Consider the following 22,955-nt stretch of genomic DNA (forward strand, 5'->3'; position numbering starts at 1 on the left):
TTTCTAGATTTCACCATTATTGTCCGTAACACCTTTTTCACTGAAGAATAACATTAAAAGCATGGACAGGCAGACTAGAGTGGAGAAACGGGATTGCATTTCAGCTCTGTCAAGGTTGGATTGTGAAACTTGGGTAAGATGTGACTTTTGCTAGATATGGAAAGTATTTTTATGAAAGATGAGGGGATGGTCCAAGCTGGGGCTCCTTCAGGATGCTGACAAGCCTTTTCCTGCTGCGAGCTATGGTGATTTTGATCGCACATGTTTGTTTGGGAGAACAGTGGTGGTGATGGAGACAAAAGCTGGGAGAACTCAGTGCTCTAAACATTTTTCCTTCCTTAAAGGCTTCCAGATGATCCGTTCCAAAACTGTCCTCTTCCTGCAACAATGAGTGGTTCGGAGCATTTCAAACTGCCTGTAGTGTATTTCTAAATGCTTTTGTACATGCCGGAGACCATGGTATATTCTTGATACCAATATGCTGTTCCCTGGAGTTGTGTTTTTAACCTTTCTAGGTCCTTGCTCTACATTTCATAGAATCATTTAGGCTGGAAAAGCCCTCTAAAAGCATCAAGTCCAACCATTCCCCCAGCACTGCCGAGGTCACCACTAACCCATGTCCCACAGTTTCACGTTTTAAATCCCTCCGGTGATACTTCACAGGTTGTTTTTCCCCTTTTATGGTTTGTTTTTTGGGGCTTTTTTATGAGCTGTACGACAAGGGGGAGAAAATCACTAAATACTGTGAATTTAGGATGCGATGTTAGGAAGGTCAACTTTACTGTTCATAATAAAAGTACATGGAAAATGAAGCAGGAGAAAGGCCCTGGCACACTCTCTCAGACATACATAGGAAAGTTGAGAGGCTGAAGCTACCAAGAGGAGAAAAACAAAGAAAATAAAGAAAAATTTTAAATAACAGGAGTTAAGAAAATACCATGGGCCGATTTCCCAGGATGTTGGCACAGCATTTACACTGAACTGGGCAAGGGCAGGCTGGGGCTTCCTAAAGCCAAGTTAACCTCCGTGTAGGTCATTAACTGTAGCTTTTTCCACAGTGAATAGCACTCTTATGAAATACTTCATTATCCCTTGTTTTGTTCAGCATCCACTGCTGTTGGGTTCTGACTGGATATTAACATCCCTTACAAAAAATTTAATATTCTTGATAAATGTTTTCTTTCAATGATGCAGTATTTTTAAGGATGAAAATACCTATCTTTTATTTCCTATCTATTTTGACCTCAAATTTCCATTGAAAAGTGGTTTATTTATGGCAGGCTACCTTTTACAGGTTTGTTTCTAAGAACTGAAATTCACAGAAATGCAACAAAGGGGATGATATTGACATTACAGTGAAGGATGTAAACAATTTTTATTTGAGATACTTATTTTTCAAGTACTGTGTTGTTACAGGATGAGTTTAGTAATAGATATTAACCTTGGTCTTGTATTGAAAAACACTTGATATATTACATTATTTGATGTTACATTATTTGACATTATCCTGTGTTTTTCTTGCATTTTGGCTTGGGTTGGAAGGAAGCTTAAAGTCCATATTATTCCAACACCCCTGCCATGGGCAGGGACACCTGCCACTATCCCAGGCTGCTCCAAGCCCCATCCAGCCTGGCCTTGGACACTGCCAGGGATCCGGGGGCAGCCACAGCTGCTCTGGGCACCCTGGGCCAGGGCCTGCCCACCCTCCCAGACAGCAATTCCTTCCCAACATCCCATCCAGCCCTGCCCTCTGGCACTGGGAAGCCATTCCCTGTGTCCTGTCCCTCCATGCCTTGTCCCCAGTCCCTCTGCAGCTCTCCTGGAGCCCCTTTAGGCCCTGCCAGGGGCTCTGAGCTCTCCCTGGAGCCTTCTCTTGTGCAGCTGAACACCCCCAGCTGTCCCAGGCTGGCTGCAGAGCAGAGGGGCTCCAGCCCTGGAGCATCTCGGTGGCCTCCTCTGGACTGGCTGCAGCAGCTCCAGGTCCTTGTGCTGTTGTTCCCCAGGGCTGGGGCAGCTCTGCAGGTGGGGTCTCCCCTGAGCGGGGCAGAGGGGCAGAATCCCCCTGCCCTGCTGCCCACGCTGGGGATCAGCCCAGGGCACGGGGGGTTCAGGTCCAGCTCTGCCCCACAGCACCCCCAGGTCCTTCTCCCAGGGCTGCTCCAGCTGCTCATCCCAGCCTGGATTGATCCCAGGGGTTGCCCCGACCTTGGTGCAGCTCCAGCACTTGGCCTTGTTAAACCTCAGAGGTTCCCACAGGCCGCTGCTCGAGCCTGTCCAGGTAATGTGATACCAGATATTGTAGTGTGAATTTTGAGTTCATTATCAAGTACCATACCTAAAGTCCTCTTCTCTATTCCTTCCAAGGTATTTCATGTCTGACATGATTCATTCAGAAAGGAATGCATAAACAAAATTTGAAAACTGAAATTCTCTATGTACTGGTTTGAATACACATGCCTTGGAAATTGCAGGTTTTGTACCAAGATTGAACATCCAGTGTGAAATTCCTGGTGAAGGTGTAGGGAGAATGATCAAAATGCAGTTCCGTCTTTGGCTTTATAGTATTTCAGCTCAATCTATGTATTTTTTTCATTTCTGGAAATTCAGGAAAGCAAGATATTTGAGCCAAAATCACTAACATGATATGGATGGAGGTACTCCACTGAAGGAGGTGGTAATACACTCAATATATTATGCTTTTTGCACTTTTTTGCATTAAAAATTGCCTTGATCAATATTTAAATTTGACTCAAAGTTCATGAAATAACAGATTACGGTTTTCTGAGAAGTTTTAATTCACCATCTTTGTTTCAAAAGTGAAATACAATCTTTAATTAAGTGATTGTTCATTGTGCTTTGTTCTGGATGTAGGGTTATTCACTGATTTGCTTTTTTTTTTACATTGTCTTTATTCTTTGTGTGGCCTCAGGCACACTGAACACATGCCACGTAACTTTATCTGGAAGATAAAAAATGCTCATTTCCTTAATAACTGTTCTTTTTAGAGCCCGTGGTACTCATAAAAGTTCTCAATGGTTAACAGTACAAATTACTTATAGATTTGGATTTGGGAAAAAGAGATTGCTACCCACTATAAAGAGTTAAGGAAGTTATCCACAGATATAAATGTGTTATCTTTCAATTTTTTTCCTTTATGGGGCACAGGAGGTTTAGAAATGACCTCATTGTTATGCAAAAGAGAGTCCTTGCATCCAAAATTATGTTTGGGAGAACATCTTAGCAGTGAGACCTATGTCAGGTCTGAATTTTTGGTCATTTCTGTAGTATCCTTAGCAATGGTTTTATTATGTACTACTGATTGGTCCAACAGATTTTCTTTATTTCTTAAAAAAAATGTTTCCGGTTTGTTGAAATTTTAGAGGTTTTATGTCAATAGGGTAACCAAACAAACTGTAATGTTGAGGGAGAGACAGCTAGAGGCTTTCCATGCTCACTAGCATGTGAGGGGAGGAAGATGGGATCAGGAAGGACGCCTGGCCGAAGAGAAGGAAAGCAGTAAACTCCTTCCTGTGGAGCAAGCAGGTCAAAGAGACCTTTAGGACAGGGACTGGAAGAAAAGAGGGGGAAAGGAGAAAAAGGCATTAAACAAAAATAGTATTCTCTGTCTGCAGCATGACGATGTGTACTCCTAGGGGCTTGTTTCTTGTTCTGCTTCAATACTGAAACTCAAATGTTATGAAGTTAGGTCAAAGCCTGGAGAAGGCTCCAGAGAGACCTCAGAGCCCCTGCCAGGGTTCCAGGAGAGCTGCAGAGGGACTGGGGACAAGGCATGGAGGGACAGGAGCCAGGGAATGGCTTCCCAGTGCCAGAGGGCAGGGCTGGATGGGATCTTGGGAAGGAATTGCTGTCTGTGAGGGTGGGCAGGCCCTGGCCCAGGGTGCCCAGAGCAGCTGTGGCTGCCCCTGGATCCCTGGCAGTGTCCAAGGCCAGGTTGGACAGGGCTTGGAGCAGCCTGGGACAGTGGAAGGTGTCCCTGCCCATGGCAGGGGGTGGGATGGGACTCGATGAGCTTTAAGGTCTCTTCCAACCCAAACCATTTTGGGACTCTGATATTATTTCCAAGCTCCAGAGGAGATTGCAATGAACAATTAATTCATTGTAACTGTGCCAGGGCACTGAAATTCAAACTCTCACTGAGCCCACGAGGCTGTGTAAGGAAGGAGTGGTGCCAGGGGTGAGCTCTGTGAGGGCTCTGGGTACAGAACTGGTGTTCCAGACTCCCATTCTGCTTAAAACTTAGAAGAACGAAGGCTGTTAGCAAGACACATACCCTCTGACCTTCTGCCTACAGAATAAGTCTGTTAACTCCTAAGGTGGGCTCAGATTCTCTTCTGTCAGAATGAGTTCAGAGGGCACAGCAATTTTCTTTCCAAGGGCAGCAAGCACCCAAATACATATGTGCATGCACACCAGTGTGTTTGAGCAAAGATGTACCAAATCCAAGCTGCTGAAAGGACAGGGATTTGGACCTTAGGTTGCATGACAGCAGTGTCTTTCTGATTTTCATGTTGCTATTTCTTTGTTAGGAGTCTGTTCTTGGGGTTTTGGGTGGGAGTTTTGCTCAGGATGCTTTCTCCAGCAATTTCCTCTGATTCTCACCCACAGAGTTTTGTCCTCATTCAAGGCAAATGTCATCTCTCAGTGGCTATGAGACTTACCCTGTTGAATTAAAAGCAAGGAGATGAAATGGAAATATTGTGGACTCTGCCCACTTGATATGCTTATAAAATAGTAACAGAACAAACACAGGGATCATTGAAAGGAATACCTTGAGACACCTAAAACAAGTTTTGTGATTTTAAGCTCAGAATAAACCTTGTATTTAGTCTGAGCTTTGCAAACATGTATTCTGTTTGTACTGGACTGCGCGCATTTTCCTCCCTTAGCTTTCAGCCTTTTGGAATTTAGTTTCCCACTTGCCCCACTGTCTTGATTAAAGAAGAGTACAGGAGAGAGATGGTGCTCAACAAAGCACTACCCTGTCAAAATAGGCGTGTTCTATAGGATTTGCATGCAGGAATTCAGTCCGTGGTAGATCACAGCCTGCTTATTGAGTTTCTATTTCAATACAACCTGGTGTTAGGTCCTAGCCCAACTCTGCCCTGTAAGTGGAATTACAAGGATGTTATTTGGCATGCCAGACAAAAGGGGAGTAAAACGATCTGTACCAAGATACAGGGGAAGGAATTTACTGCTTTCTGTTCTTTTTACTTCTCTAGCAATAGGAGCATCCATTTCCCAACATTGGCTGGAAAGTGGCCATGAGATGCCGAACAATTTATGCCTTCAGTTGAAAAATACATTTCCTGGTTTCTGGAAATTAAACTCTTGGCTTATTTTGTAAATATTTGCTTTTGTCTTGCCACATCAAATTCCTTTCTTCCATGTTGTTTCTAGTGTCATTGTCTTTCTGACTCCATTTTAGCAGGAAATCCTGTTCGTTAGTGCAAAGCCTCCCTTAATTGTTCTGAGTTGTTTCTGATTTTGCCTATATACCTACAAGTGTATGGTGACTTCTACTTAATATAACAATATTCTAAATAATAATCTATCCTCTATGAGGCAGAATTTGATATGGCTTTATAGCACATGACTTACAGATCTCTGCTCATACGTAAGCAGTGGCAGATAAAAGGGTACTCTTTAAAATTAATTAGATATTTTGTCATGAAGATATCTTGAAGTATATAATTTATTATGATCAAGTTTAGGATTGTAAAATTAAACGAGTGGCCTTTTATGTTTGCTGTTAAAACAGGGAGATGGGATGGAAATAATTTTCTTACCCAGGCTGCATTAAAACCATTTGTGATGCCAAGGGAACAGCTCAGGAGAATGACTTTTTATATAGGCAGATAGTGACAAGACAGCTTTAAACTGACAGAGGGAAGGTTCAGATTGGATATTACCAATAAATTCTTTATTTAGAAGGAAGGGCGAGGGCCTTGCTCAGGATTCCCAGAGCAGCTGTGGCTGCCCCATCCCTGGCAGTGTCCCAGGCCAGGTTGAACGGGGCTTGGAGCAACGTGGGACAGTGGAAGGTGTCCCTGCCCATGGCAAAGGGTGGCACTGGATGAGCTTTAAGATCTCTTCCAACCCAAATCACTCAGAGATTCTGTGGTTTAGGATTTGCCCTGAAATGGCTGGCAACTGAGGCACACCCTGTTTCCAAGAGGACGCAAACTTATATTCTTGAGAAGGCACAAGGTAAAAAAAGCAGAAAAAAGTCTGATCACTGTCCAGCAAAATTGGAACATGGCAATACCCTCCTCATGTGAACCTGCTACCATCGTGGAGTTCTTTTCATTCCCTGATCCCTTCAACACTTTTTGTCCATCAGTGTGAGCCTGCAGACTATTTTCTTTACATCCATGATGTTTGTGGAGTCTGTACACTATGAGTCTCTGAGTTTCACATCATCTCCACAAGCCAGGTGGACTTAATAGCAAATCTTTATTCAGCAGAATTTAGTCATTTTTCACTTTACAAGATTAGAAAGAAAGATATAAAGTATGTTCTTACTTTCCGTTTATTCTGTTATTTAATATTTTAATTGGTTAGGTTCTGTTTCCTGGGATCCTAAATGTCTCCCAGGCTTTAGAGTTGGGCTCAAATAAATAAGAGCAGTGCCCCTCTATGGAGTAAATTGCCCTGAAAAGGCCTTGGAGTTCTCCATGGCTATTGTCTCTCTTTATTTCTATTTATGTGCCATTGTAGCTTGGATAATTCGAATGCAGAATGCCTCAAGGGCTCTTTAGTAGACATGAGCACAGGAGACTTAGGGATTTTTCTCTGCATTTGTTTGTAGTAAATGGATTTCTCCCGGTGCTGGGTTCCTTAAGTGCTCACAGAGCACTTCTCCATCGCCCACAGACAGGCACTTGCTTACAACCTGTCCCCCATACAGGTCTATGGGACAATGCATTTATTGTATTTCAAGTGGAGCAGCACAGTGCATTTGTTTTGTTCTGATGTCTGGTATGACCCTTCACAGACTTTTATTCAACCAGATGGGCATTTCAGGTTCTCTGCTTGGAGATGTCTGTGCAGACACATATCCATGTGTAGAGTTCTTGTGCCACAGCACACACTTTTTTTTGCTGTAATCTTTTTAAAAAGTAGGTCAAACCCAAGAAGCGTTCCTTACATATACAAGAATCAAGGTATGGTTTTAACTTTTAGATGTCAGGTTTCAAAAATAAAATATTTTTAGAGCTTTTTTCTAATATGATTGTGGCATTGTAAAATCCTTTTGTTTAAAAGGAGTATTTTTTGTGTAACAAGGTTTTGATGTTTGGGGCTTTATATTTAATTCTTTAAAATAGAGAACAATGGTACATTTGGCATGTGTATGGTAGGAGAGAGAAAAAGTAGCATGGAGTATTGCTGAATTGTTTGAGAACATTCGTCCTCAAATTTTTTGATCCATGGAACTGGTTTTTTCCATCACCAGAGAGTGGTTTGTGTTTGTGTGCTGTTCAGTTTGTTTGCAGCACTTCTGAACTAGGAGAGCAAGCAGAAAAAATTCAGAACATCTGAATTTCCAAGCTTCAAATAAATTCTGTGGAGAGGTGCTTTAATCCTCAAGTAGTTTTTTTACTCTGCACAGATAGAGTATTTTTAGATATTAAAATAAATTAATATTCATCTTTAGAAGCTCAGTAGTGATTTGAATTGTGAGAAATCCAATCCTTACCCCTTCTTGCTGTCTTATAACTTGATCTGATTTTCCTCCGCTAATGTTATCAGTTTGTTTCTGTCTGTGCCTCTTTTGTTCAGGCTTCCATCTCTTTCTTTGTGTCACAGCACCAGTCTAAGCTCATCTCATACTCTAGGTATTGAGATTCTCTTCTTTCCTCCCAGGTTTTTCTTCCCTCTCTGCCATTGCTTTGACAGTGCAAATAGGAATTTATTGCACCTCAAGCCTGGCTTCAGCTTCCTTTGTAAGAGAGATCTGTGCCCATGTAATGATAGTTTAGTTTCTGTTTCAATACCTTTTTTTTTTTCTTTTTATTCTTGTAGGATCCTCTGTAAGCAAGTTTCCTTTCTCCACTTCCATGGTTTTTGGTCAAATCACTCTTTCATCTTTCTCAAATACATTGAATAATTGAGTTTTCAAGCATTTCGTGGAGAAGTCTGTTTTCTGGTTTAGAACCTTTGCATTTTCAGATTGTTTCAAAATCTTTCACAGAGGATGCCAGGGGCAGTTGCTGCACAGCACAACTTTACTGGATATAGAATCATGGAATTGTTTTGGTTGGGAAGGACATCTAACTTTGAGTCCAACCATTCCCGAGCACTGCCCAGGCCACCACTGACCCCTGTCCCCTTGTGCCACATGCACACAGCTTCTAAATCCCTCCAGGGATGGGGACTCCACCACTGCCCTGGGCAGCTGTGCCAGGGCTGAACAACCCTTTCCAGGAAGAAACTTTTTCTTGTATCCAAACGAAACCTCCTGGCACGATCTGAGCCATTTCTGCTTCTCTTATCATTTGTTACCTGGAATAAGAGACCGACGCTTACCTGGGTCCAGCCCCTTCCCCAGCTCCGTTCCCTTCTCTGGAAATGCTCCAGCCCCTCAATGTCTTTCTTGTCATGAAGGGCCATATTTTTGTTAAAACCAAAGACAGGTGCTCCTTCAGCAAGCAGCTTTGTTGCATTAGGGGGGGCAGCTCTTTGCTGTCTGGTGGTCCTTAGTTGCTGCTCGCAGGGTAAAATCCTTCATACTTAGGGAGCAGCTTAGATTGTTTGCTGCTGCATTAAATCTCAGCAAGTTTATTTTGTGTCCAACTTCTTGAAAGGTAAAGAAAAATTTAATTTAAATGCCTTTTCTCTTCATTTGTTACTCCTGTAATGACTGTGCCCTTTGCAAAGTTAAACCATAGTATTTTATAGAATCACAGAATATCTTGGATTGGAAGGGACCCACAAGGATTACTCAAGTGCAACTCCCAGCCCTGCACAGACACCCCAACAACCCCACCCTGGGCATCCCTGGCAGCGCTGTCCAAACGCTCCTGGAGCTCTGGCAGCCTCGGGGCCGTGCCCATTCCCTGGGGAGCCTGGGCAGTGCCCAGCACCCTCTGGGGGAAGAACCTTTCCCTGATCTCCAACCTAAACCTTCATGACACAAATTCAGGCCATTGGCATTTCTTTGCCTTTGATGTCTATCAATGTGTATCACCTTATATATTCTCTCTATATATTGGAAGTATTTTGGTAGCTTCATCAAGTGTTTAGTAGCTTTTAGTATTTAGTTTTTGGTCCTGTTAAGAATATTTTTCAGACTGTTGGGATGTCTCACCTTCAGTTCATATAATGCATCCCATGTTACTTTTTTATTATTCAACTGTCTTAATTAAAAAAGAAATCCCCTGTAGAACAAAGTCATATAAATGATGTGTCAAGCCTGTTACAACAGGGGTACTTCTGTGTTTAATTTTACTTCCAGTCTCACTGAAAGAGCATTGATAAGGTGTATTTCTCAGTGCTGGTGATATCCTCCTTGGAATGAGTCTGACAATCACTGTTCCAGTACTATGCTCAGGACAAACTGGCATGTCATTATCTTGGAGCATCCTATTTACTTCCTTAAAATAAAGTATGCTGGTTCCTTTCCTTCTCATTGTCCAAAGCTTTCAGAAAGGGTTTTGGCAAATTCTAGCTTCGGGTTTCCTTTCAACTTCTACTTTTAATTCCCATTTCTTTTTTTCCAATTTTTTTCCTATAAAAGCTGCATTTTATACATTCTTTTTTTGATGTGAAAAGTGTGGTTTATGAGCTGTTTCAAACTGAGGTAAATCAGACTTTTTGAGACACTTATTAAATGAGTCTCCTTATTGGCTTTTTTTTTTTTTCTTTTGGGATCTACAGGCTTTGTGGAGTTGACTTTTTGAATGTGTTAAGTTCATATATTACTGGTTTGAATTTTACTGTGTATGCAAATAGCACTTAATCAATTCACTGGTATTTAAGCAGCCATTACTCTTTAGTCTGTATTAATTTTTTTATTTATTGAAGTTCAGCCCTGAGTTAAATTAAAAACTGCTGTGTAGAGGGAGGTAAGAAACCAATGTTGTTTTTAATTCCTTAAAAACAAACAACCACGGGAGCTTGAGATTGTTGTTCAGCCTTGAGTCTTCCTTGTTGGCTGAGCTCATCCCTGCTGTGATTTGATGGTCTGTAATAGATCACATTATCCCAGAATGGTATGGGTTGCAAAGACCTTAAAGATCAGCCTGTTCATGGTCAGGGGCACCTTCCACTATCCCAGGTTGCCCCAAACCCCGTCCAGCCAGGCCTTGGACAGTGCCAGGGACCTTGAGACTTCCAGCTGCACACAGCTTCTCTGGGCACCCTATGTCAGGGACTCACCACCCTCACAGCCAGGAATTTCTCCTGATAATGCCAGCTGATGATTCCTAAACTTCCTAACAGATGCCAGCTGTTATCTCATCTTGCTCTTATTCCAACTTATTGTTTTGCTTACTAAACATTGGCCTGTAAGTACTTCTGTGAGGGGAAGATGAGTTGGGGTACCAAGATGTTTTCATTGTTCTGATCATAACTTATTATTATTATGAAACGTCCATAATGAGTGAGATTGAAGAGCTGTTGAGCTCCATAGCCTGCCTGACAGTCGATGGAGAAGAATGGATGAAAGAGGACAAGCATTCAAGTAGAAAAATCCATATTCTTGTTAGCCTGTGCATGCTGCCCTCAGTGACAACATAGTACATGTATTCTTGTGTTCAATCTCGACTTATAGTTGGGCAAAAATAGGCATGTGATGAAGACACATGAGGGAAATTTGGGATACAAGTCTCAGTTTCCATTCTGGACCTTGTACCTTGTTGTGGAGAGGGGAACAACCTTGTTGTAAAACATTTTTGCCTTTTTAAAATTGCATTATTCATGTCTTGAAAATCAAAACCAAAACCTTACAGAGATGTGACTGCTGCAAAATCAGGCATCTCCTTTAGAATGCAGCATTTTTTGATGATGAAAGATATTTATGAGCTAATTTCATACAAATGCCTTTTGAGGGTTGTAATTAGCTCTGTGCTTTGCCTTTATTAAAAATTAGTCTGATACTTATCAAGGTGGTTTTCAGAACTAGAGACAGAGGCATAATAATAAGTGAATGACTTGGAATTGAAGTTTTACACTAATTCAGGAGGCAATGGTACTTCCTTGGGACCTCCAAATCCATTCATTAATAACAATATCTGGCCTGTTATTTTTCTTCTTTGTTTAGCTGTTGTGTTTCTCTGGAGCTCTTTGAGTTTGCAATTCTACGCATTTTTATTATGAAAAATTTAGTAGGAAAAATTTCTGCCACATGTCCCTGCCCTTGTGCTTATCTAAGGGATGGTCTTTGGAGAAAGATAACCAATGGATGGAGGAGAGAATTGTTTTGAGAATTTTTAACCTGGATATCTGTTGTGGGCAGTGGTCCCACAGAGAAGTGTCTCAGCATGGTGCGAAGGACATGAACTTGTGGCAGGAGAGCAGAAATTTGCAAGGGGAAAGACAACAAAAGCCCCTGCGCTGCTCCTTTGGAACTAGAAATCAGCCACCAAGGTCTTGCTTATGCCATAAACTCTACTTATAGTGCACTTAATTATTGAAAAAAACCCCATAAGGAATATATAAAGAAATTATTTGTCCATCCTTTTTCTTTCTACTTCCTCCCAGTTCTCTACATTTCTGTCAGAATAAATAAATTTACTTTTTGGTATTCCGGTTCCATGCAGAGTACCACTGTATGTTCATTTTCCTCTTCTCATGCATTGAACACAAGCACTTTCCAAAATCTTGATCCCACTTCCTTGTTTATATTTAAATTTCATTTAAAGCCAAAATGCTGTATGTATTTTGGAGAAGAATCTACTAGCTGCAAATCCTCTTTATTCCAAATTCTTCCTCTGTGAAATTATCTTCTAGAGCAGACACCAGATTTAACCTGGTTTTGCTGCACCCTACCACAAGCATCACCAGATTGGTTTTAACTGATTATTTTGTCTCCACAGCACTAGATGGTGCTGATGACAGTATCTGAAATCTGAATCTTCAAAGATACCTATGATTGCAGAAGTAGTGCTGCTGTTTCCTGCCAAGGACCAGTTTACAGATCCAGTTACTGATCTGAACAAAAATATTGGTCTGTGAATGCAATAACAGAATATGGGAGGGGGGGAAAAGTGGGAAGCTCCCAATATATCTTAATTTCTCTCTTGCTTTTTCCCCTTTTAACATGGAATGTTCTAGTGGTATTGACTAATAACTGTGAGTTAGTGTAACTAATTCCTCATGGCAGTGAGGAGTGTTGGAATAGCCTTTTCCTGAGGCTCTTGACTATCAGTGGGGTGACAAGCACTGATACTCCTAGGAATCCACTCCTACCATCTGTGAAGGATATAATATGAATGATACATTACAAGTTAAAAAAATTCAGGGGACTTCTTCCAGTGCTGATCATCATTTCTTGAAGCAGAAGAGCCTTGCAAGCACATGGCTTCAAACACTGATCCAGTTCCAAGAAACGGAGGCTGTCCAGAATATAATACTGAGGTAGATTTTGCGACCTGTAAGTGGATTTTGTTCATAGAACCACGGAATGGTTTGGGTTGGAAGGGACCTTCAAGCCCATCCAGGTCTACCCCTGCCATGGGCAGGGACACCTTCCACTGTCCCAGGCTGCTCCAAGCCCCAGTGTCCAACTTGGCCTGGGACACTGCCAGGGATCCAGGGGCAGCCACAGCTGCTCTGGGCACCCTGTGCCAGGGCCTCACCTGTCAGCCTTTTGGTGCTTGATCAAGCCAGCCTTCCCACCCTCTAAAACACACATAGTCATCCTAGGAAAACCTGATAGGAGTCCTGTAATGCCCCCAAAAGAAGTAAAGAAGTCCAAATGATGTTTTTAAACACAGAAAGCCTAAAAACATCTGACACCTAACAAGAGCAAATGGCCTCAGGTTGCACCAGGGCAGGTTTAGAATGGATATTAGGGAAAATTTTTCCATGGAAGGAGTTGTTCTTTCACAGGCTGCCCAGGGCGGTGGTGTGGTCCCCATCCCTGCAGGGATTTAAAAGCCGCGTGGATGTGGCACTTGCAGACATGGGGCAGTGGTGGCCTGGGCAGTGCTGGGGGAATGGTTGGACTCGATGATCTTAGAAGCTCTTCTAAGATGGGGGTGGGTTTATCTGTGAATTGACAGCCATGTTTGAGCTATCCAGGGCTTTAGAGGAGCATCTGACTCCTTGCTGCTGCTGAGCATTAGCTGGTGGCCTTTGCCCACTGCTACTGCTTCCACCGTTCTCCTTGTAAATCAGATTATACCACCCTCTGTGAGTGCCATTGCCATGCTTTTCTTCAAAATGCAAGAAAAATATGTTTTTCTCTATGTATATGGACCTCTGATTTAACAGGTTATTTATAAAGCTAGGGTAATCCTTTTTTCCTTGACTTAGGCTAAAATAAATTTGAAAAGAATGTATACTAGTAAAATTCAATAACTCAGCCTCAAAATACCCAAGCTTTTGTCATATACTTGGATTTCTCCTGTCTAAGCAACTAGATTATTAGAATGGATAATACGCAAGATACTTAAGTGTATATTACAATGTACTGCATGAGGTGCTGCACTTAAAAATTGCATGTATACCATTCCTTCTGTAACAGTTTGACTTTTAAGAATTTAATAATGAACATAAAATGTTCTTCAGGTCATATATTGTATAGAATATTTATTATTCAAAAGTTGCCGGTTCTTACCCATGTGTTAAACAAACAAAAATAATATAACTATAGTGCATTGCATTCTAAAAATTTTATGTATATAGTAAGACTCCTTTTCTTACTGAACAGTCTTAACTATTTCAGGACATTATCGTGAAGTTATTTTAATTTTTTTTTCCCCAGTTTATTTTCTCTGTTGTCTAAAAAACACAACAAAGTGCTGGAGCAAGCCACACAGTCCTTGAGAGGTTCCCTGGGTTCAAACGACTCTCCACTTCCTGATTATGTGAGTATCAAAATGAATGTTGTAATGGATGCTTCGAAATTCAAGTCATACATCCCTAAATCTGCAAAGAATTCTCTGAGTGTGGCAGCTGAGCAACCACCAACATCAAAATACAGGAACCTGCATGAATGATGTCATGTCTGAAACATCTCTAAAAAACAAGTATTACACTTAGAAATGGCAGAACAAAACCACAACTATTCAGAGGGAAGAGACTTACTGTCAACTTGTGCTTTTCAAGCCATCAGTAATTCAGGATATTCAAATCACACAGTTGAAAACAGCATTTTTAAGAACTGGGCTTTAGCATCCACAGAATCTTAAAATGCCTAAAAATGATTGAAGACAATTCCCAGTGAGCCTCTGGGGGAGTACTGGAGTCATGGGGCAAATTAGTATGTTCTGAATACATGGATACTTACAGTTCCTTTCGTTTGCTGAGCCAATGCACACAAGTAGGCAATAATTTTGTATTTAATTGCACAGCTTGTTGGGAAATCTCTACTTAGGGTAGAAGAAGGAGACGTCTTGCAAGGACTTGAATAATAGCTTTGTACTGCTGAAGTACCTTTGGTCTGTAGTCATTTGAACCCTCACTGCAGTACTGTGTGAAGGAAAGAAAAGTTGATTGATCAGTTGCTCACAATTTTTGAGGATGAAAATGTAACAACTGTTTTATTTTCAGGGCTAATATGTGTTCCAGAATATGCCTGCCTGAGACTTTACATATCCTATTATTCTAGCATTAAATATAAAAATACCTAAAAAGGTTATTTGATACCTTAATGATTTAAATAAGGAAACAGCATGATACACATCTGTAAAAGAGCACATATAAATAAATATATCTATTTCTGTGCGTACACACATAGGCATGCAGTAACGTACATATGAAAATAAGGTGTGTGAAAACACAATGCTTGAAAAAAATTTTTTATGTTTTGGACTTCTTTTTAACTTGCTGGATGTAAACAATACTGCAGTTAAAGAAAGGCCCAGAGAAAGGCTTTCTGTAAAAAGTTGTCCCCTTACATACAGAGACAACTGAGCAGTGCAGCTGATAGATCTGGGAAAGCTCCCTGGAATAATGCCAAGAGGCTTAGCTACTTCACTGAATTTCTTCTCTTTTTATTGTTGGTATGGTGTAGGGATGGAAGCGAGAAAGAGAGCACTTGGAAAGGTTGGTGTAGGGGAGAGTAAAGTAAGTTCATGGCCTGTATTTTGAAACAATAAGGTAAAGTATTAAGCATGGCTTTCTGGTCCTTTTTCCTCTCCAAATTGCTCATGTTACAGCTCAGTCTGAAGCATAAGCAGTTGACTAAAAAAAGTTGAGGCCAGATTTCATCACTTCAGCATGTTCTGCTTCTGAAAGCTTGTGTTTATGTTGTGTGTAAGAACAAGGAAGAGTGTAGGATCTGAGGGGACTGAAATGTCTGAAGCCCGTTCCACCTCTGTATCCCTGCATGGAGCTAAAGAAAGAGGTGATTCCAATATTGCCTGCTCTGCACAGGTTTGTTTATTGAGAGGTGGAGATTTGTCCAATAAGCAGTTCTCCTTGCAGGTTTTGTTCAGACCAAATACGTATTTTAAAAATGCATTTCTCACCATTTTTTCATTCACTTTAATTTAGAGATTATTCATTTTCTTACTGTGCTCTGTAATCCAAAGGGGAATTTGCATGGAACCTGAATCCAAGGGTTAAATCATACATAAAAATATTCGAGGTGCTGCTTAAGGTATTGTCTTAAATCCTGGGTGTTTGAACACTACTACTTTTCTCTTTCTACTTCTGTAAGTTTTTGTCCCAATGCACAGTCGCTAAACTTGTAGTCACTGATGGTGGTAGGAATATACTGAGTTCTACCTTTACCACGTTTCTTAATGTCTTTTTTGTGAGTATCTGCTGCAGTCTGCCATCAGGTCTGTGGTGTACCAGCAGAGCTGGGAACAGGAGTAAGGAGCTGACCTAGTTGGCCTTTATACTGTTCTTGCTGAGGTTTTTCTGGTTTTTTAAAAAGAAAAGAACGAGTTGTTTGATTTATTGAGGCTGGACCAGTGTCCAGGATCCTTCCCGATGAACTCTTATCAGTGTGGTGGGATTCAGGAGCAGGATGGAGAAGCCAGCAGGACAGGGAGAACCACCCCCTGTCATTGTTGCCTCAAAGACAGGATCCTTTGTTAGACTAATTCTCATGTTGATTTGTTTACCTGTTGTTTCATAAGCCATATTATTATTAATTGTTTTTGTAGCAGCATTGACCTGTTTTGAAGTACCACACTTTGATCCAATTGGAAATGGGAAAAGTCCACTTAGGTTTACCTTTCTTGCTTCCTTGGATTCAATGAAAGCATATTTTCCAATGTTTTAGCAAACAAGAAAACTGGTAATAAAATAATTGAGAATTTTGCTTCTTTTAGTTCAAATCAAGACATATTACTTAAGTAAACATATCAGTGATTTTCTTGGTCATTTGATTACAGACTAATGTAATTTATCAAATCAGAGGTACTTAACAGCATAACTAGAGACATGCTAACTTCTCTTGGGTAGTAGCACATCAGACATGTTGTTGGAGCTACCATCTACCCCAAAAATTTATTTTAAAGGATTTCATAGTCTTGTTTATGATTTTTGAGCACTTCCCCTGCTTGTTAAACTACAGCTGGTAAGGAGAGAGTCTCCTTAACTCTTTCCAGGGAAAGAGTGGATGGAGAAGAAGAGAGTAAATTTTGATTTTTGGCAAATTTATGTAATTTTCTTACTGATATAAGAAAAAACCCAGTTTCCTTAATGCAAAAATTGAGGAAAGTACAAATCAAATGTAGAAATAGTTTTAGATTAAAGTAGTTTGGAACACATCATCACTGGAGTCTTACCTTCTAAACTTTGGGTTTTAAAAAAATAAATTATTCTAGCCAGATGATGAAGCTTAAATGTGTTAGGAATAATTGTAAAAATAATCACACTTAGTGCCAATATATTCAATTATTTAATATGTAGGATTGTCATTTAAACAGCACTTCAGTGTCAGATGAAACTTGTCAAGGATAGAAACCTTGTAGTGTAATACAAAACTTTTCATATTAATAAATATACTCCTATCAATATATGGAGAACCATCCTTTAATCCTCCAAAATCTGTTGGCTTTTGGGGTTATTTAGTACAGAAATAAGTGCACGTTGACAATCCGAAGGGAAAAATTTAAAAAATACAGATGTAGTGAACTCTACATGGCCATATATATATATAAAAAAATATATATTTTAATATATATTTATATATGTAAAGTCTGCAGTAGCAAAGCCTGGTGGTACTGGGAGAGTTCCCAATCAAAGCTGACTTCTCCTGACTCCTTCCCAATCCAGTAAATTTACCCACTGTGCAAAGCTGGCTTTCAGGGAGGGCTGGAATTCTGCAAATGTTGATGAGTTTTTCTCTCATCTTGATAACCAGAATTAAACTTTGCATCTGGATGACGAGATTTCTGTATTATTTTCTTTTCCCCCTCAGTTTGTGCTCCATAATGAGCTAAATGAATTCCAATATTTAGATTCTTCTTTGATTTTCTCCTGATTTATATGGTAAATAGAAAGCAGCTGTCTGTTTAACCATCTAACTCTTGAAACTCCTAGGCCCCTCGAGCGTCATCTGGAAGTAATGTAGCTTGTAAAACAAAGCTAAGAAGAAAAAGCAATGTTTGTTTTATGTGGGATGAATGACTTCAGTTGGGGTCCCTCTAATTCAGCCATTATGGGGGTTATTAAAAAGCAGTATTACAAAAGTGGTTTCAACAAAAAAGAAATTTCGGGGGGAAGGGGGGAACTTATATCTTGTTATTACATTTGATTTTATTCAAAGCTCCAAGTACTTCGTAAATAGTCCTTCATTTGGGTTTCCCCAAGAGAGAACCAGCCCAGTCTCCCCCCGTACATCGATAGATGTTAAAAGGTTCCCCTGCGTCATTTACTTCCTAGGAAGAAATTGTCTGTTATAATTAAGAGCTCCAGATTTATCTTAGAAACTTGGAGTTGCTAAAGAATAGGTAAAATCAGGTCCATGAACTGCAGTATTTTCTGTCTTTTAAACATAATGGAACAGATCTAAAATCTATTAATGTTCTCAATTGAGTTACGTGCAGAGAAGTTAATTTTTAATCCAGTATGTAGCAAACAAGTATTTCATTCATGACTGATGTGAACAATTTGTCCTTTAAGTAAACGTTGTGATGTTTTGGGGGTTAGAACGAGATGATCTTTAAGTCTTCCCAGCCCAAACCATTCTAGGATTATATGATTCTATGAATCATAGAGCCATTTGGAGTGGAAAAGACCTCTAGGTTCATCAGGTCCTATAATATGTTCTGTGCTTGCATATCTAATATTAAATTAGGTATCCTGCAACTCTATCTGATTTTTTTAGTTATCTAAAGAACAGTTTAGTGCAGAGCTCTGCCATCACATGGAAGTGTTTTCCTATAAAAAGTGTTATCACAAAGAAATGGGAAGTCTTCCCTGCGATCATCTGTTGACTCCAGTAATGATGCAGAAATGAAATTAAACCCACTTCCAAATAAACTGGTTGGCCATAATAGAGTTAGTGTGATGCAATTAACGTTGTTCAGTTGGTAGTCTGTAAAGTACTGCTCAGTGGTAACTGCTAAGAACACACAAAATGTGTAGAGCTGGATACACTGTTGGCAGAATGGGAAACTTTTACCAAATTAAATCAAGTCTCCTAACTGAGATATGTCCATATTTGTCAAATACTAGGGTGAGGAAAAAAGCCAAGGTAGTTTTGTTTTGTTGGGGGTTTTTTTTGTCATAATCTTTTTTAAAACTCAGAAACCACCCAAAGCACTGCGTGGGTCTCTTCAGTGGTTTGTCTCTATTTTCTTCCATTTCCAAATGTCATCAAGAAACCCAGTAAGATTTTTTTTTAATACCTTAGCCCTGCGTTGTTAATGGTCTAATAAACTTTGGTTTTGTGCATGAATTTTTAGATTCTCATGTTGTCTAGAGTAGTAAACTTAAAATGTGATTACAGAAGGGATTTTTTATTAGGGTGTTGTTTACTGAAAGTGTATGGAAAGCAATATACTGCTCGGTGGGTTTTGTGTGGTATGTGGATTCTAGCAGATTAAGTTGCACTTAATAGGAGAGTCACCTTGTTTTGCACTATAATACCTTCTTTTTGATTACTCTGACTTGATGGCTGATGAAGTAACATTTTCAATATCAGGTTATTCTTGGGTTTGCCTGTCTCCAGTATTGAGCAGAGGGCCTATAAATACTTTTTCTAAATATTAGTCATAGCCTCCTCCAGATGAATTATATTTTATGGAATATTACTCCTACCTAATCCCCCTATTTTTATATCACCAAAAAATAGCTATTTCAGAATAGACTGAAATAACCAACCTAACCCAAATCTAAAGGGAGCTTTTCTATTGAGTAATAGCTGAATTCTGCAGTTCTGTCTGAATTCTTAATCAGTTCTTTCCTTTAAATGAATTGAAACTTTCATGAGAAAATGCTGCATAAATTATCTTTAAGCAGAAGAACTATCCTGAACTCCTGTGAAAAAGATGGTGAAGTTCAGTCTGTTTGAACTTCTGTATATCACTATGAAGTACTAATAGTTATTTGCAGCTGTTTTTTTCATTATTGTGTTTTCATGAGTACATTGCTTGTGGTTGAAAAATTTTTAGACAAGTACATTGAAGAACATCAAGATGATGTTCTTCAAAAAGGTGATGGTCTTTCATCACTCAGGAGTTCCACAAAAGTGTCGTTGGTGTCTGGTATTTGTGTGTCATAGATGGTGTTAAGCCTTACTTCGCTTAGAAATTCTCATTATTTTGGAAAATAAGGGTGAAAATTCCTTTTTATTAAAGAACATTTACTGTGGCGATAGCATCTTATGATCATCTGATTGAAAATCTTCCATTCTTCAGATTTTTGAGGCAGGAGAACAAGTAAGTAGAAGAACTTCTGACATTAGCTGTGCAAACACCTGCTAAAGTAATTTCAAAACCCCTTGTTTTGCTCGTTAGATGCATTTGAAATCAACCAGACATTAACATCATAATTTTTTACTTATTCTTCTTTAACAGTTATATAGCTTTAGGACATAGTCATAATTTTGTAGTAAAGGATACAAGTTATGGCATTTGTTAAGATTTTGCACTCAAACCACATGTTTTTTGATAAGACTGCTTAAATGAGTGGTCTTAAAAGAAAAGATGATTAAGCTGAAAAAGTTGTAAGATCTTGTCTTAGAAATGGATGAGACCCTGGGGTTCCTTCACACCTCCATAAATTAAACAGGAGAATTTTGTATGCTGACTTTTCTCCTGCACAGGTAATTGGGTTGCATTTGAGAGAACTGAAACCTGGGAATGCTGGGATTTTAGAAGGGTCTGAGGTGTAGCTGTAGATAGAAAATGTGATACATTATTAAGATAAAACCTTCATGAGCCTCTCTATAAAACTGTTTATTACTGCCACGCAAACCAACATTTGTTTTATTCAGACTAATGACAAGTATTGAAGTGTTTGGGTGAAAAAAGGAAAAGTACTGATCCCCAAAGCACCCTTCTTTGCTGATTTGGTCATTAGATGCTTTTCCTGCTGCCTCTTTCACATGAATGAGTTGTTCAGGGTTTCTCAGAAACCAATTATTCACCTGGATGGTTCATCTTGGTCAGACGTCCGCAGACAAACAGAACAACCTAATGCAGTAGCTCTCCAAAGAGTAGGATTTATTTTTATAACAGCAATCTATTTCAACAATGCATTAAAACAATTTTCTGGTGTTCCTAACACAAGGTTTTGATTGAAAAATGTGGTGCTTAAAAACCATAAGTATGTGACCATATGTTATAAACATCCCAGTAATTGTTTTTTTAAATGTGCAGCCATATAAAGTAGAGGAAATGGATGAGGAAGAAAGTATGTACCAAACCTTTTAGGCTGTTTGGTACTAAATACCTAACTGGAATTGGAATTTTTGTGTGCTGCTTTTTCTCTATGAGATATTGGCGGAACAAGTTGTACCTTCCACTTCCAATTTCTCCTCTTCATGTTTTCAGGGCTATTTACAGACTAACCAGTGAAATTTTTGTACGTTTTTTGTTGTTGTTTAAAAAAACCCCATCTATTTCTATCAAAGGATGCTAAGACATTATTAAAAAAGTAAACTAACAAAGATCTTTAGATTCCTTCATTGCAGATATCTGATTTGACACTGGAAAGACAGAAAATAATAGAACTCAGGGTAGACCAAGATTCTTGATTTTGAGAAACGTGATATAAGAAGAAGATGGTGTGCTTCACATTGGATAAAATAATGGAAGAAGTTGCTCACCTGTCGAGATGCTGCTCAAATCTGTCTGAACTGAAACATCCACGCTTCAAATACTGTGTCCAGTTCTGGGCACCTCTCAAGACAACAAGGACATGGAGGGGCTGGAGCGTGTCCAGGGCAGGGAACGGAGCTGGGAAGGGGCTGGAGCCCCAGGAGCGGCTGAGGGAGCTGGAAAGGGGCTCAGGCTGGAGCAAAGGAGGCTCAGGGGGGCCCTTGTGGCTCTGCACAAGTCCCTGACAGGAGGGGGCAGCCGGGGGGGTCGGGCTCTGCTGGCAGGGAACAGGGACAGGAGGAGAGGGAACGGCCTCAGGCTGGGCCAGGGGAGGCTCAGGGTGGATACTGGGGAAAAATTCTTCATGCAAAGGGTTGTCCAGCCCTGGCACAGCTGCCCAGGGCAGTGGTGGCATCCCCATCCCTGGAGGGATTTAAAAGCTGTGGCACCTGGGGACATGGGTCAGTGGTGGTCTTGGCAGTGATGGGGTAATGGCTGGACTCCATCTTGGAGGGCTTTTCCAACCTAAACAATTCTGTAATTCTATAAAATGTTGAAACGGGACCATTTTCTGTCTCTACAGAGCCACATTTATTCCAGGTTGTATCCATGTTACTGAAGCAAGTTAATCTCATCAGTTCACAGTTTATCTTCTTGGAGAGGTCTTGTCCCCCTGAGCAGCATTTCAGTGTCTTGCTGAGGGCAATTCTCCCACTGATGGCTGTTGTTAATATTACCTATAATGTTACGCAACTGTTGCTGATTGGCAGTGTGGGTGGCCAGGAGACTGAATGATGGGAAGAAGGAAAGGAGAGTATTTTAAAGGGAATGAGTCAACCATATTAAACGACAGTCTTGGTATGAAGTGAATAAGAAAAAGGTTTGGAGAAGAAAAATTATTAATATAGACAGAAATTCAAAACCAAAAGTGGGTTTTGAAAAAGGATTGGCTCCTCTCTGCTGCTCCTATGAAGTATCACAAGGAGCAAAATAAGCCACTTACTGAAAACTGATTTCCTCATCACCTGGCCTGAAAACAGCATTAAAGAAATGTGGAAGGGAGAATTTACATTTTGTTTATCCCTATTGACAAGAGTGGATTCTTGTTCTCTGTGAAATATCTTTCTGAAAAACCTCTCCGAAAATGTAAAGAATGTATTTAGAAGAAATAGAAATTTGTAAGAGTCTGTTACTCATTTTTATTAAATTGTTTAGACACCCTAATGTTTTTCACAGGTGTAATTGAAAAGATAAACTTTTGATTCCCTTTCATGTAATCAGCTCTTTCTCTTAATTTTCTTATTTCTTTGTTGATTAGGAACTAAGTGAATTGGGGGAATACATTGCACATTTCATATGCTAGATCAGCTTTTATAAATAGGAAGTCTTCCACAGAATTGGTTAATTATAGAAACAATAACCCAGAATTTGGACAAAAAGTAGCACTTCTTAACAAGCTCTGAATTAGACGCAGAGAGCTGGGGGTGTTCAGCCTGGGGAAGAGAAGGCTCTGGGAAGACAAGCCTCTAATACATTGCCATTGTT

The 22,955-nt window shown here is 40.0% G+C and overlaps 1 protein-coding gene across 13 annotated transcripts in view; it reads left to right on the forward strand.

Annotated features, from left to right (window-relative positions):
• The window catches only part of DYM (dymeclin), a 212,054-nt gene that overhangs the window by 131,622 nt on the left and 57,477 nt on the right, over positions 1–22,955 (forward strand). For 12 of the 13 annotated variants that reach the window (XM_032095567.1, XM_032095568.1, XM_032095569.1 and 9 more), the window contains one exon: positions 13,949–14,051. In XM_032095567.1, coding sequence (XP_031951458.1) covers positions 13,949–14,051 — 103 coding nt within the window. Of the gene's footprint in view, positions 1–13,948; positions 14,052–21,268; positions 21,532–22,955 lie in introns of those variants that run through there. The other variant, XM_032095580.1, reaches the window with a different exon arrangement.

The sequence above is a fragment of the Corvus moneduloides genome, chromosome Z (assembly GCF_009650955.1).
Source record: "Corvus moneduloides isolate bCorMon1 chromosome Z, bCorMon1.pri, whole genome shotgun sequence".
In the NCBI taxonomy this organism is placed as follows: Eukaryota; Metazoa; Chordata; class Aves; order Passeriformes; family Corvidae; genus Corvus; species Corvus moneduloides.